Source organism: Heterodontus francisci, chromosome 13, assembly GCF_036365525.1.
Source record: "Heterodontus francisci isolate sHetFra1 chromosome 13, sHetFra1.hap1, whole genome shotgun sequence".
NCBI lineage: Eukaryota > Metazoa > Chordata > Chondrichthyes > Heterodontiformes > Heterodontidae > Heterodontus > Heterodontus francisci.
In genome coordinates, this window is record NC_090383.1 from 102,828,163 (window position 1) to 102,843,086 (window position 14,924).

At 45.4% G+C, this 14,924-nt stretch overlaps 1 protein-coding gene across 1 annotated transcript in view; it reads right to left on the minus strand.

Moving 5' to 3' along the window:
- Positions 1-14,924, minus strand: part of ryr2a (ryanodine receptor 2a (cardiac)) — a 707,940-nt gene that overhangs the window by 197,371 nt on the left and 495,645 nt on the right. Inside the window, exons 44-47 of the mRNA XM_068045285.1 lie at positions 12,586-12,721; positions 4,936-5,122; positions 3,324-3,429; positions 2,276-2,396 (exon numbers count right to left, since the gene is read on the minus strand). Of these exons, the coding sequence (XP_067901386.1) occupies positions 2,276-2,396; positions 3,324-3,429; positions 4,936-5,122; positions 12,586-12,721 (550 nt within the window). The remainder of the gene's footprint in view (positions 1-2,275; positions 2,397-3,323; positions 3,430-4,935; positions 5,123-12,585; positions 12,722-14,924) is intronic.

The window sequence follows — 14,924 nt, forward strand, 5'->3', positions numbered from 1 at the left end:
CAGGCCTCAGGCAAGCCAGAGGACGACAGCCGAGGTCATCCAAAGCCACAGGGCAGCAAGGTCAGCCTCCACCTCAGCTGACAGTGCAAGGGGAGCATCACGTAGAAGCACGTTAAGAGATTTAAGAAGCTGCACTCGGGATTCACGGGTTAATAGCTTGTTAAAGCATGCTGCCTTGAAATTTTTTTGCTCTCCAATAAATGTGTGATTTGGCAAGAATTATCCTTCCTTTTCTTGCGGGCACTGGGACTTTAGGAGTACCCTGGCTCCGTCAAACAGTGTGATGGGAAGGACCACAGTGCATGAGGTCAATGCATTCCCCATGCCGTGGTCTAATGTCTTATTGCATGCAGGTAAATGGTAAGGTCAACGAACGAACATCTGGCAGAGCTTCCGGAGGTGATGTGCGCACTGACATAGATGATGGAGGAGTCCATCCAGGCCTTGAGTGCTGCCATGTCTCTGCAACAGGGCTGCAGAAAGGTGAATCTTTATTGGATTGCATGGATCTGTTAGTAAGGATCATATGAGATGTGCCAGTATTAGCGCGTCCCGAGCCTTCCTGGCATGTATCTCATTGCGTCTTGCCTGTGATCCCTGGGGTTCTTCAGCATGCAGCGCCTGGTCATCATCTTCCTCCACATCCTCATCATTAGAGAAGGCATTTTGGTCCTCGATAGGTCATAGCCTCTCCCCTCTATAGGGCACAGCACACCACCACGATACGCGAGACCCTTGCTGAGGCATACTGAAGGGCACCACCAGATTCACCTAGGCATCTGAACCGCATCATCAGAAGCCCCATGGCCTGCTTGATTTTGCCCGTGGAAGGTGTTGTACATCTCTTCAGCATCAGTGCTTGGGTTCCTCACAGGCGTCAGTAGCCTTTGTGGGTAGCCCTTGCCACCCAGTATCCATACTTGAAGGCATGCGGGTACCCGGAAAAACTGTGGCACCTGGAACTGCCTTATAACATAGGTGTCATGGCTGCTTTCCAGGAACGGTGCACACGCCTGCAGGAACTGCTTGCGGTGGTCACAGACCAGTTGTAAATTGAGTCCTTCCTGTTGGTGAAGGCTGCTTCCTGGTCCATGGGAGCCTTGATGGCCACAGGCATGCAGTCGATGATATCCTGCACCTGGAAGGCGAGCGATGAACTCTAACCCTATGGCCCTCTCAGCTTGACTTCCAGGATCGATATGAAAGCGTATATATTGGCTGGCCCTCCTGAAGATGGCACTGGTGACCATCTTGATGCACTAATGAGCCACAAACTGGTAGATCCCACATATATCTCCAGATCCCTGGAATGACCCTGAGGCATAGAAGTTCAGCGCCACAGCGACCTTCAGCACCGCTGGCATTCAGTAGCCACCACTTTCCATGGGGCTCAGCATGTCCTCCATTCACGGCACACAGCTCTGTGACGGCCTCCCTGGCGAGGTGCAGTCTTCAGTACATTGGTGCTCCGACATTTGAAGGTAGCTGAGCCTCAGATGGTAGATCCTCTTTGGAGGGTAACCTCTTCTGTGCACAGCAGGATGGTTGCGTGCCCCTCTGTTCCCTCCTCCTGTGTTCCTCCCCTGCCCCCCCATCGAGGCTAATGCTCCTGTTGGCCCTGAGGTTGCTGTTGTCCCGCTGCCTGTGGATGCAGCTCTCTCCCTCTCTGATGCCCGTCCTCACTGGAGGTCCTGAAGCCTGAGTGAATGAGGCCCATGGAAGGTAGTTGCACTCAGTTTCAAGGGCCTCTCATTCACCCACCTCGCTCTATCCAGCTCCAAGATGGCACTCTGGCAGTCTGCCCCTGCAGTGCTGGCCACACTACCATTCACAATGGCTGCTGTCTGGAGCCACTACTGACCTCCCGCTAACACACCACCTTGTTATACCTGGGGAGGCTCTGAAGCCCCCATGCTTCACCTGTATTCATTGAAAAATCTGAAAACCCCTGTCAAAGTGCAGTTAATTTCCAGTTTAACAGGCTTAATTATCTTCCTACCATGTTTGGCAAGGTCCACTCGTCTTACTGGCCACCATTTGGAATATCCAGTTGCGACGTAAAAACATCAGGCTTCTGTCTCGCCGCCTTTCATCGCAATATCCCGCTTTCCAGTCCGTCCCCAAAGGAGCGGGTAAATTCAGCCTATTGAGTTGCTTCTTTCATTTTATGGATATTAATCTCCCATTGCTATTGTGACACAATTAAATTTTTCATAATCCACAGATAAAATTAATTGACAGTCTTCAAAGCCCCCCTATGTAGTGATAAACTCACCCTTAGCAACTGTTGGCATCTGGAAGGGAATGCTGACAACTCCTTCTAGGTCTTCCAGCGGAATCAACGACCGGAGAATGGATTTAATTCGGATTGCCTCTCCTTTTCCTGCATTAATGAGCTATTATAATAAAAAAATACAAACGAATGTTATGATATTTAAAACAGGGAAACTACACATAATTACAAGACAAGATTATCACTGTGCTTTGTTAATGGTGACATTCCCTCGTTCTATGGTTTTTTGCTCATTTTTTAGGTCTCCTCTCTGCCCAACAGGACAGGAAGACAATCAGATCCCAGGCTTTTGCCAATGCTAATCGGAAACCTGTTGTTCCAAAAGTGGCAGAAGGTTTTTATGATTACATTTTTGTGACTGCCGTTCCTGAGCAGGCCTCGCCGAGAGCAACCACCCTATCTTGTGAGAATCATGAAATGTTGTTACAACTAAATATTTGGATCTGAATAATCTCCCTTTTAATTATGAAATCATGGAGCTCGGTCTTCTGTGTGGCTTGACTTAGAGCTATGGCAGGAAGAAAGGTTAAGCAAGCGAGCAGTACACAGAGGTCTCAGGTGTTGAGGTATTTAAATCCTGGTGAATACATTGGAAAGTGAACACTGGAGCAGACACTCTATCTCACAGACTCTTTGGTCTGTGTTACGATTGATTCAGGAATATCTCTTTAAACAATGTGGTCAAAAATTCCCCAAAACACTCAATGATGACAATTTCCTTTGTTTTACTGACCGCACTGTGAACATTCTTAATTTTTTTTTTAAAAGAAAGTAAGGTGCACTCTTATACTTATGTTACATTCTCAAGTTTGAGAAGACTGATACCATTATTTATCTAAGTCTGAATATGAGCATCAGAAATGAGGAATATTCATTTTCAATAGAAGGAAAAACAACTGTGTGGAATTTCTCCCTTCCCCCAATTTAACTTAGTTTGTGAAGAACTATTAAAATTCAAACTGAGTAGCTTTAAAATATTGATGTTTCAGACCATCAATGAAATTCTTTTTTGAGTTGATTTGCAACTTACATGGATCTCTGGTGCACAACGGCCCAATAAATCAATTAAAGCAGAATAGAAGGTCATAATAGCATTCCCCATATGAATGGTGTCATCTTCCTCTTCTTCAATATCTCTGTTAATCAAACGTATTAACAATGTTTCTGCATTTTGTGCAATTTAATGATACAAACAGATGTTTCTGTAGTTTTTAATGTGGCAAGGTAATACAAACATTCCCTACTGGTCACAAACCTCATTACACACACATGTGAAAGTACAAATACAACATTATAAAATATTAGCAGCTTACACAATAACTGAAGAGCGAAATGATTTAAGTTACAGAAAGATGTTTTATACAACTGTGTTTACATGTTTCTTTCACATCTTCCTTGGTGTCCCTCTGATACACCATTGACCGTCAGGGTGAAATGTTTCCCCCCAAGCAACAGTCCAGATGCTGCCAGGTTGCTGTTAATAATGAGCCTCTTTTAGTGTCACTAAGGCATGGGCTGGTTGTGCATATCAGATAACTTCCAATCACAATCACTACATGGTGTGAATGAAATTCTTTTTTAAATGCAAAATGGAAGATTGCCTTTTTTCTATAATTAACATCCTTGTAACAAAATTACAGGCATGCACTGCTATAAAACGTGCCAATTCTGCAAATCCAATTTTATTAACAGGTTGTTAATTGCAACATTTTTCATTAAAGAAGAACTTTAGCCCCAGAGTTTGTAATCAATAAATGTAGCATTTAATGCAACACAAGACTTCCAGCTGCAAGATTCATTATCATTAACTATTCAATAAAATCAGTTACAAAGAATATATTCCTGTTTCTTTTTGATAACTTTTAGAATATTTTCAGGTAAACTGCAAGTATAGATGACAATATTGGGGAACTTGGCTCAGAGATGTTGCAGAGTTTAACAGCATGAATGAGGTTAATTAACAAGATGCAGTTGAGACACCATGACTGTTTAAACATATGACTGTGTCTAGTGGCATTATTTCAGTTCTTATGCTGCTCGGTTTAATATTTCAACTAAGGCAACCCTCCCTATTCAAAAAATATTTGGCCAGGAAGACAGGTAACTGAATGTGCTTTTTCTAAAACTTAATTTATAACCTTAAAATTAGAGCTAGGCCATTCAGGGACGATGTGAGGAAGCACTTCACACAATGGGTGGTAGAAATCTGGAACCCTCTACTCCAACAAGCTGTTGAGGCTAGGTCAATTGAAAATTCCAAAATAAGATTGATAGATTTTTGTTAAGCAAGAGTATTAAGGGTTATGGAGCCAAGGCAGCTAGATGGAGTTAAATTACAGATCAGCCATGATCTAACTGAATAGCGGAACAAGCTCAAGGGACTAAATGACCTACTCCTGTTCCTATATAGAATAGAATCATATCCCACTCCCCTGTCTTTTCCTCGTAGCCCTACAAATTTTTAATGTTTATTTCAATGGTTTTCAATGTTTTCATCTGTTGAGCAAAGATGGGCTGCTGAAAATAATTGAACGTTAGGCTAGATGCTTTCTCTTAGGTCAGATGGAGCTACCGCTACAGAAAATATTTCAAAGAGTGTCTATGGCCACTCCATTGATAATCAGGTCACAAGTTGAACTCACAGACGTCTACTAGATTCATCAGTTGATGAGAGGCCATCTCTCGCTGGGTCTTCAGAGATCTTTATAGCTTCCTCCATAGCGGACAGAAGCCCATCCCCTCCTTCTCCTCGCAGGGCTGGGCCGAAGCATTCAGGGCGGCGAATCAGCAATCTTACAACCTCATTGGCATTCTCTTCCACGCTCTCACCTACAAATTGAGGCAACAAATTGAATGCGAGAAGCTAGCACTGCACACACAAAAAAAACCCCTTAAAACATCTATGTTTGAAAACCCATGTAAAGTAAGGATTTAGAAAGCTTTGACACAATGCAGGGACCCTACTTTCTTCCTGCGAATAAATTAAATACGAGTTTCTTTCTGGTAATTGCAGCTTGCTCTGCCATTGAATATCAGTGCTCTGATACATGGAGGCATAACTTACTAATTTGCTGCATTCATTCACAACAGTTGGTACCAAGAGATATAGATAGAACTTAGTTCATGATATGAGTGAAACATCAGCATCTGCCTGGTGTGTACTGAAGATAAAAACACACACTGGAGCCCATTTATTCTCGTGTCCAATTTCCTGGCTCATAAAATTACAAATCTGATAACCAGTTCACTGCAGATGTACACTATTACCATAAAATCGCTAATAAATAATTCTGCATTTTACACAGCCTTCTACATAGGGCAAATTAATAAAGCATTATTTTATTTAAAAAAACAAATACTGTCTGCAGTATTATTTTCACTTTCTACAACAGAGTGAAAAATAACTAGCACAAAAAATTGTAACTCACATCCTCGCTTCACATTTTAGCATTTCACAACATTACTGTGAAATGTTGTTCACATTTGTGATTTAATCTCTACTTAGAACTTGGTTGGTAAACGCATGGAATGAGTTTAGTATTGGAAGGTTCAAAGGTGAATTTGCAGTCATTATTGAGTTGCCGAGTTCAGCTGGACTGGCACTACAATCGCCCTCAGTACATAGGGTTAAGGAGGAGAAGGAGTCAGCTAGGATTACCATTCCTGATTGTCAACCAGCGAAGCCTTCCAGAAAATGTGTGTGTGTGTGTGGATCTCAGTTGAGAAGATGATTTGCTTCAGCTGTGATGCCCGCAATTGCTCAAATATTGGAAGAATGCCCACTTGGGTGGCTGGTACCTGTGGGACCACCTAGCAGCACAAGTCAGCACCTTCAGGGGAATTTGATGAATGGATAATACTGTGGCGTGCACTGACTTTACTGCTTTGAGCAGGAAGTGCAAGTTTGTAGAATCTGTTCTGCAATGTTAGCCTGATTCAAGTATTGAATTGGAAAAAGCCTTTGGCTTAGTGGTAAGATTCCTCTCTCTAAGTCAGAAGGTGCAGAGTTCAAAATTCACTCCAGATAGTTTTGGTGAGTGGAGACCAGAGCTTAGGCTATGAATTCTGGGTTAGTATCCAGAGGATACTTGTATGGGGTGGGTTGTGTCCTTGCCTCCTGGTATAGGTTGGAGGAGCCTTTAAAACCCTCTTGCTGTATAGGACTAACCACCCTTTTGGCTGGTATAAAGATGATAATGGCCATGGAAGGAGCATTCATGTTTTGTTAATCAGCCTAAGAATCTTTCAATCACTTCACCCTATTCTCCAAGGGAAGAGTATTAACACACCTAAACAACAACTAATAAAGAATATTCTGGTTCACATTCCATGTTGTCATCTATATTGGATTCTGATCACTACTGGACTGGCACAGAAAACAGCTGTACAAAAATAGTTTAGAAAAGAAAGCCTGTAGACTTTAAATTTTGATCATGTTGCCCATTTATTCTGCAGACAAATTTATATGCTTCCTTATGTGTAGCTCTTACAATCTCAGGGAGACAAACAAATCAATAAGAAAAGGTTTCTGTATTCTACACAGAATTTGAATTGTCCAGGAAATTGAAAAAACTGTCAGAGATCTGTTCCAGTGTTGTGAACATGTGGTTTACATATATTTTTGAGAAAGTCTGTATGCTCACTAGTTTTGCACCAGTATTATCACATTATGAGTGACTGACAACAATTTGATTCCCCCACCCTTATATTTTCGGCCCATCTTTATTGTAAACGGCCCCTGATTGAGAATGGACCAAGTAAAATATTAGAGTCATAAGAGTTATACAGCACAGAAACAGGCCCTTCGGCCCACCGTGTCCGTGCCAGCCATCAAGCCTATCTATTCTAATCCCATTTTCCAGCACTTGGCCCGTAGCCTTGTACGCTACGGCATTTCAAGAGCAGTTCAATTTTAATGGGTGAAAAGGGGTTGTGCCCTACAAACCTCCGTGCCCAAATTGTTCATAAGCACTCCCACCATGCAGACACGAGAGTCCATGCTGGGAGGTACGGTCTCTAAATTTCACTGTTCTATTACAATATTTCAATATGGGCTGAATTTTGTTGAGCTCCTGACGTTGGGCTCCGTGGCAGCAGGGGACGGATGATCTCATTGGCAGTGGCTCGCTGTGGAGCCCGACGTCGGGATTGCTCGGCCCGATCTTCCTGGCAGCAGCGAGGCTCCATGGAGGCACCCCCACCCCCCCTCCCGACACTCAGCTACGGGACCCGATTTTAAATATTTAAATAACCTCAAGAATACATTCATCTATAATTCCCCACAATTCTATCAGCTGTCCGGGATCTTCCGTATGACGGGCGGTACTCACGCACCTTCACTTTCCCGTCCAGGGAAAACTGGTGCCACCCAGGTGGAAAGGGGGGGACCTTAGGATTTTTAGTGAAGTGGGGTGGTGGGATGGGGTCAACTCTGCATTTCTAGTGTGGGCGGGGGGGAGAAGGGGAGGAAGAGGTGACCTCTGCACTTTGTGCAGTTGGAGAGGGGACAGTCAACTCTGCTATTCAAGTGTTTTGGCGGGTGGGGGGGGCGGAAACGGGTCAGCCATTTATTTTCAGTGCAGTAGCGGGGGGCGGTGTGCGGGTACGGGTACGGGGTTCAAATCTGCAGTTTCTGTGCGGGTCTGGCAGCCCTTTAAAAATGGCTGACGCCATTCACGCATCGCAGAACCAGCCCCCACTACGTGACTGGAGGCGCAACCCGCCCTGCATATTTAAGTGAGCCGCCACATGCTAGATCGCGGTGGTGTGGATGTGCATGGCCCGTGCATGCGGACCACCATTTTTCTCACCCGCCGCCACTCCCAGCAGCGGGAAAAGAAAATTCAGCCCAATATGTGTACATTGGAAAGCAACAAAATATAGAATATGGTCAATTTGAAGGCTTTACCTTATCTTCATTTTCTTTGTCGAACTATGCTATGGAACCTTTACTCTAATTTTCTCTGCTTTGTTCCCATTTACTTTCCCTTTCCTTTTTTCAATACAATAACAAAGGAATATTTGGTAGCAGGTCCACCAATAGGTATCAGGGGCCATATATATTTGGTCAAGTACTCTGTGATGTATTTGTGGCACAGAAACATATCTGGAGAAAGGGAAGGAAACTACAATCAAAATATGCACCAAGATGACCGCCATCTACAAGGCACAAATCAGGAGTGTGATGGAATAATTTCCACTTGCCTGGATGAGTGCAGTGCCCACAACGCCCAAGAAGCTCGACACCATCCAGGATAAAGCAGCCTGCTTAATAGGAACCCCATCCACACTTTAAACATTCACTCCCTCCACCAATGGTGCGCAGTGGCAGCAGTGTGTACCATCGACAAGATGCACTGCACAAACCCGCCAAGGCTCCTTCGACAGCACTTTCCAAACCTGCGACCTCTAAAACCTAGAAGAACAAGGGCAGCAGATGCTTGGGAACTCCAAGGTCCTCTCCAAATCAAACACCACCCTGACCTGGACTATAGTCGTGGCTCCTTTACCGGCATAAGGTCATAATCCTGGAATTCTCTTCCTAACAGCACTGTGAGGTGTACCTACACCAAATGGACTGCAGCGTTTCAAGAAGTCAGCTCACCACCACCTTGTAAAGAGCCATTAGGGAAACTCAGTGCTACACTGCTGACCCCAGAGAACGTTGAGGAACTCAAAAGGGATTACAAAAGTTGGAGGACCGTGAAACCCCTCTTTGAGTCTCCAGTTCACTGGTGGGAAGCCATCAAGGAGAACATCAAGAGGTTCTTTATCCACAAAGGTGTTCAGAGGGTGAGAGAGAGACAGAAGGAAATCTCCCGACTCCAGAAAAGTATGCAAAACCTGCTCCTGCTGCAGTCGATGGGGGTCGAGGTCAAGGAGGACCTCCAAGAGGTGAAGAGCCAGCAGGCCTCGCTCTTTGCCACGGAGGCATCCAAGATCATCTTCCGGTCCAGAGTCCGCTCCATTGAGCAGGATGATAGGTGCTCGCGTTACTGCTTCCAAAAGGTATACAGAGAGAGCTCTGTTATCAGCAGCCTGAAGGAAGAGGATGGCTCGGTGACATCTTCGCAGTCCGACATACTAAGGATCAGCAAATCCTTTTATGCTGGGCTGTATGACGCGAAGCCCACAGACAGCAGAGCCTCCCAGTCCTTCCTGTCATCTATCACAGAGGTCTTAGATGACAGCACGAGGGAGAGACTGGACAAGCCGTTAACTCTGGACGAGCTGACAAAGGCCGTCGTGTCCTTCGAGACGAGTAAAACTCCCGGAAGCGACGGCTTACCGGCTGAGTTGTACTCGGCCCTGTGGGACTGGGTTGGCCCGGACCTGCTGGAAGTATACGAGAGTATGCTCCTGGCTGGCAGCATGTCAGAATCCATGAGGAAAGGCATCATCACCCTCATTTACAAGCGGAAAGGGGAGAGGGCAGAAATCAGAAATTGGCGGCCCATCTCACTGATTAATGTTGACTACAAGATTCTGTCCAAAGTCATAGCCAGTCGAGTCAAGTCTGCTCTGGAGTTGGTGATCCACCCCGATCAGACCTGTACTGTACCCGGCAGGAAGATCTCTGATAGTCTCGCGCTACTCAGGGATACGATCGCCTATGTACGGGACAGGAGGGTGGACACCTGCCTCATCAGCCTGGACCAGGAGAAGGCTTTTGACAGGATATCGCACACCTACATGATGGACGTGCTCTCCAAAATGAGGTTTGGGGAGGGAATCTGCAATTGGATCAAACTGCTCTATGCAAACATCAGTAGCGCAGTCTCAATCAATGGGTGGGAATCGGAAAGTTTCCCGATCCGATCTGGTGTCAGACAGGGCTGTCCTCTCTCCCCTGTCTTGTTTGTTTGCTGTATTGAACCCTTTGCTAGTCTATTAGGAAGGATGCGAGCATAAGAGGGGTGACAATCCCAGGCAGTGGAGGCACTCAGGTTAAAACCTCCCTGTACATGGATGACGTCGTCGTCTTCTGTTCGGATCCGCTGTCTGTGCGCAGACTGATGAGCATCTGCGACCAGTTCGAACTAGCCTCGGAAGCCAAAGTTAACCACGGCAAGAGCGAGGCCATGTTCTTTGGGAACTGGGCTGACCGATCTTTTGTCCCCTTCACCGTCAGGTCAGACTACCTGAAGGTGCTGGGGTTATAGTTCGGAAGGGCCGGGGCGTGCACCAAAACCTGGGAGGAGCGAGTAGCCAAGTTACAACACAAGTTGAGCATGTGGGGGCAGCGATCTCTCTCCATTGTGGGTAAGAACCTGGTCATCAGGTGCGAGGCGCTCTCGTTTTCTTTTTCTTTTTTTTTCATGTCGAGGGGGCCTTTATTCCTCAGGCCCCCTTTATATACATATTTACAAAAATAACTTTATTAAAACAGAAAAATAAACCAAAACTCAAATTAAAATGCCATTCTCGGCGTCGATGACGCACTTTAGTCCCTGCGGTGCCCACCGGTCGCGGAAGGCCTCAAGCGTGCCGGCGGACACCACATGCTCCTTCTCCAGGGATACCTGGGCGCGAACGTAACCGCGGAAGAGGGGCAGGCAATTGGGGAGGACGGACCCCCTGACGGCCCGCAGCCTGGATCTGTGAATTGCCATCTTGGCCAGGCCTAGGAGCAGACCGACGAGGAGACGCTCACGTTGTTGCTGTACGTGGCGCAGGTCTGGCCCATACCCCACTCCTGTGCTGTGGCGGTCACCCAAGCCATTTTCCGCTTCATCTGGGGATCCAAAATGGACCGGGTCCGGAGGGACACGATGTTCAAACCTCTGGATAAGGGCGGGAAAAATGTACCCAGCGTCGCCCTCATCTGGATGACTACCTTTGTGTGCGGCTGCATCAAGCTGTGTGTAGACCTCCAGTACGCAAACTCCAAGTGTCACTACATGCTGAGGTTCTATCTGTCTCCGGTGTTGCGGAGGATGGGCCTGGTCACATTGCCGCGGAACGCTCCATCCAGTTGGACTGTGCCATACCACCTATCCTTTGTGGAGCAGTTTCTGCGGGAAAACACCTTTGACCACCGATCCATCAGGCAGTGGTCTGCACAGAATGTCCTCAAGGCCCTACGGGAAAAGGAGACGGTGGATCCTGTCGGATGGTTCCCCGAGCAGACCGCCAAAGTCATTTGGCGGAATGCCTCATCACCAGAACTTTCAAACAAGCACCAAGATGTAGCTTGGCTGGTGGTGAGAAGAGCCCTCCCCATCAGATCCTTCCTGCACGCCCGAAGTCTCGCCCCCTCCGCACAATGCCCCCGTGGTGGCTGTGGTGGGGAACAGACGGTTGCTCACCTCCTTCTGGAATGTGCCTTTGCAAAGCAGGTGTGGAAAGAGATGCAGTGGTTTTTGTTGAGGTTCATCCCAAGCAGCTCTGTAACACAGGAGTCTGTGCTCTACGGGCTGTTCCCAGGGACGCACACCGAAACAAACATCAACTGCTGCTGGAGGACTATCAATTTGGTGAAAGACGCCCTTTGGTCTGTCCGAAACTTGCTTGTCTTCCAGCGCAAAGAGTTGTCCATGACCGAATGTTGCAGACTGGCACATTCCAAGGTCCAGGACTACATGCTGAGGGACGCACTAAAGCTTGGGGCAGCTGCAGCAAAGGCTCAATGGGGAAAGACCACAGTGTAAGGTCCCCCCACCAAGCTGAACTGAGGGGCTGGATCCATGGGAAACCCCTCAAACTGTATCAGGAAAATTTTTTCTCCTGTAAAATGTAAAAATGTATCTGGCATGACAAATGAAATGGAAGGGTTGTGAGGCAACTCATGATTGTATTGAAGCAAACGGACCTCTTTTGCACTGTTTGTAGTTTTTGACTTGGTGCTGTTTGAAACTGTTTGGTAATGTATTTTTTACAGATTTTTATGAATAAAGTATATTTTGGAAATTTAAAAAAAATGATGGCCTTGCCAGCAAAGCTGACATCCCATGAACAAATAAAAAAAAAGTTTCCTACCTCATGTAAAATTAGCCAGGATAAATAGCATGGGAAATTACACAGAGTGAGCTTCCTGTCTATATCCTTGTATGTGGCTGGTTTCCATCAAAGACAATGAATCTCCAACTAACATGAATCAGATCACTACTCCATTCGGCTGGGTTACTTTTTTTTGCTTCACTCTCAGTATCCAAGGAATACATATATTGTGTTGCATTGTATCACCACTGACACTTTATTCCTCCTTCTTCATTACATGACTGCAGCCTATTATACTGCACTGCTTACACAGTCTTCACTTTTAAAGGACATGCTTTTCGATAGTGCCTTACCATTGCAAAATACAGCAAAACGGAGAAAATCCAAATATCGCTCCCCTTCCACAGGATTCCACCCAATATCTGGGTAACCCTTGGACACCAGCATAGCACAGCTTTGAAGGCCACACCCAGCCAAATATTGAACAACCTAGAGAACAGAACATTATCAGAAATCAGCAAGTAGCTTCACATTACATTTCCAATATTAGTTGGAGAAACTATTTGGCTTGATTGAAATATCCATCAAACTTCTGGAATAGTTGCAGAAGTGAAGATACAACCAACCATTCACCTCTTGCATCTGAATTCAGCTACAACCTGAGTAATTTTGAGATTCATAAAGGGACAACAGTTTGGTGGAAAAGGGTTGGCAAACCTTTTTATTTATAAGCAAGCACATGACATCATTTGCATTCAAACTTAACATTACTTCTCTTTCAAGGAATCCTGGCTCCAGGTTCTGTTCCCTTTGTACAGCAAAAGCTATGCAATAAACCAATATCTTACAGGACACTCTTCGCGGGATATATTGCAAGAAACCACCAGTCCTATCCAGGCATCAAAATGACTGCTTGAGGATTCCTCAAGTCTACTCATTAAGATCTCCAAAGGAGTCATGGTTCTGATTGTAGCACAGTTTGGTCATTGTGCATGGGGCCCCTGCAGCAAAATCATAATCCATTTGTGCAGGAGATAACCTTTATCTCTGAGCAGTCAGCCTCACACCTGCTGCATAGAGGCAAAGAGTGGGTGGACAGAAGATTGGAGCAGTATTAATATGCCATGGTCAGTTGCCAGGAAAGTGGGTGATGTTCTGCTGGTAACCACACACGAGTTGTGCATTAATGAAGTGAACTTCCCTCATGACTCTTGAGGTAGTTAGATAGTGTGAAGGAGCTCGGAGGCTGACCTGGGTCCAGTTAGTCAATGAAGCCCTGGAGTTGGGGGGAGCCTGAAATCTGTGTGAACCCGAGAGACTATTCTGCAGCTTCCAACTATCCCAAGGCAATCTAATGACAGATTTTCTTTAAACAAAGATGGCACCAGTCACCTGCTTATTGCAAGCATGTTTTTCAGACTGAGTGATATTGCTGGTATCCCCTGTGGTAGTGTGGAAGAATCTGGAAAGAAGTTCAGGGTTGACATGACCTTAACAATAGCAGGTGATGCTGTGCAAGCTGTGGCAATTGGCTCTGGGTTTTGCTGCAGGAGATGACACAACTTTGTGGCAGCCTTGCTGGAGAAGCAGACACTCCTTATGCACTCTGTGATGTACAGGTGCATTGCGCTAAGCCTGCAGGGTACATACAAGAAAACTACTTTCTCTGCCAGTAGTAATGAACAAGAGGATATTATCTTAAAATTAGAACGAGACCATTCAAGAATAAAATCAGTAAGCACTTTTTCACACAAATGGTAGTAGAAATCTGGAACTTGCTCTTCCAAAAGGATGTCGATAATGGGTCAATTGAGATTTTCAAGACTGATAAATCAGTAGGTTTTTGTTAGCTGCGGGGTATCAAGGAATATGGTTCAAAGATGGATAAATGGAACTGAAGTACTGTTTGCTTTCATGTCACTCATCGTTAGCTCAACTATAAAATACTTAAGGAGAAACAGTAACCTACCGATTCGGGTAGAAATAGTAACCTGTACTAAAGTCTGCAACTGCTGTCAAATATTTGATACAATATTTTTTGTAACTTAGCCAGAATATATTTCCTATTGAAAATAACTGCACAAGACTAACAGGCTTGAGGGACTGAATGACATACTTCAATTCCCAGACACTCTGGGAAAGTAATGATCCCTGCAAGCTTGCCTCGTTCTATCTGCTTTCATTGTAGCTGTAACTCTGCCTTCTCTTCCTCCCCTTGCCAGGGTGAAATTTCCAGAAGCACCCTTATGATGAAGTGTGTGTCTGAGAGGCCCCTTAACATCTGCAGACACTACTCGCACTTTGAAATTATCTGAAGTATCTAAGAAAAACCACAAGGTGGCAGAAGCAAAACATGTACCAAAACTTTCCAGCATTTTAACTGAGAGAAGCTGAGGATCCCCTTTAAATATCACTGAAAATGTTCACCTCTCAACTTGTAATGCCCATGGTTTGTAGGCAGGTTGAGATATTGACAGCAACAATGCAGGTGTAGACCAAAATAGTGTCAGAGTCCTGATTTACTAACATCATTGGCCTTTATTTTAATATATTTATATTTTAATTATAAAGTCTTTGCTCGAGTCGCTCTAAACAGGCTCCAGAAGCTGGCCGAGCGCATCTACCCTGAGGCACAGTGTGACTTTCGTGCAGAGATCGACCGTTGACATGCTGTTCTCCCTTCGTCAGATAC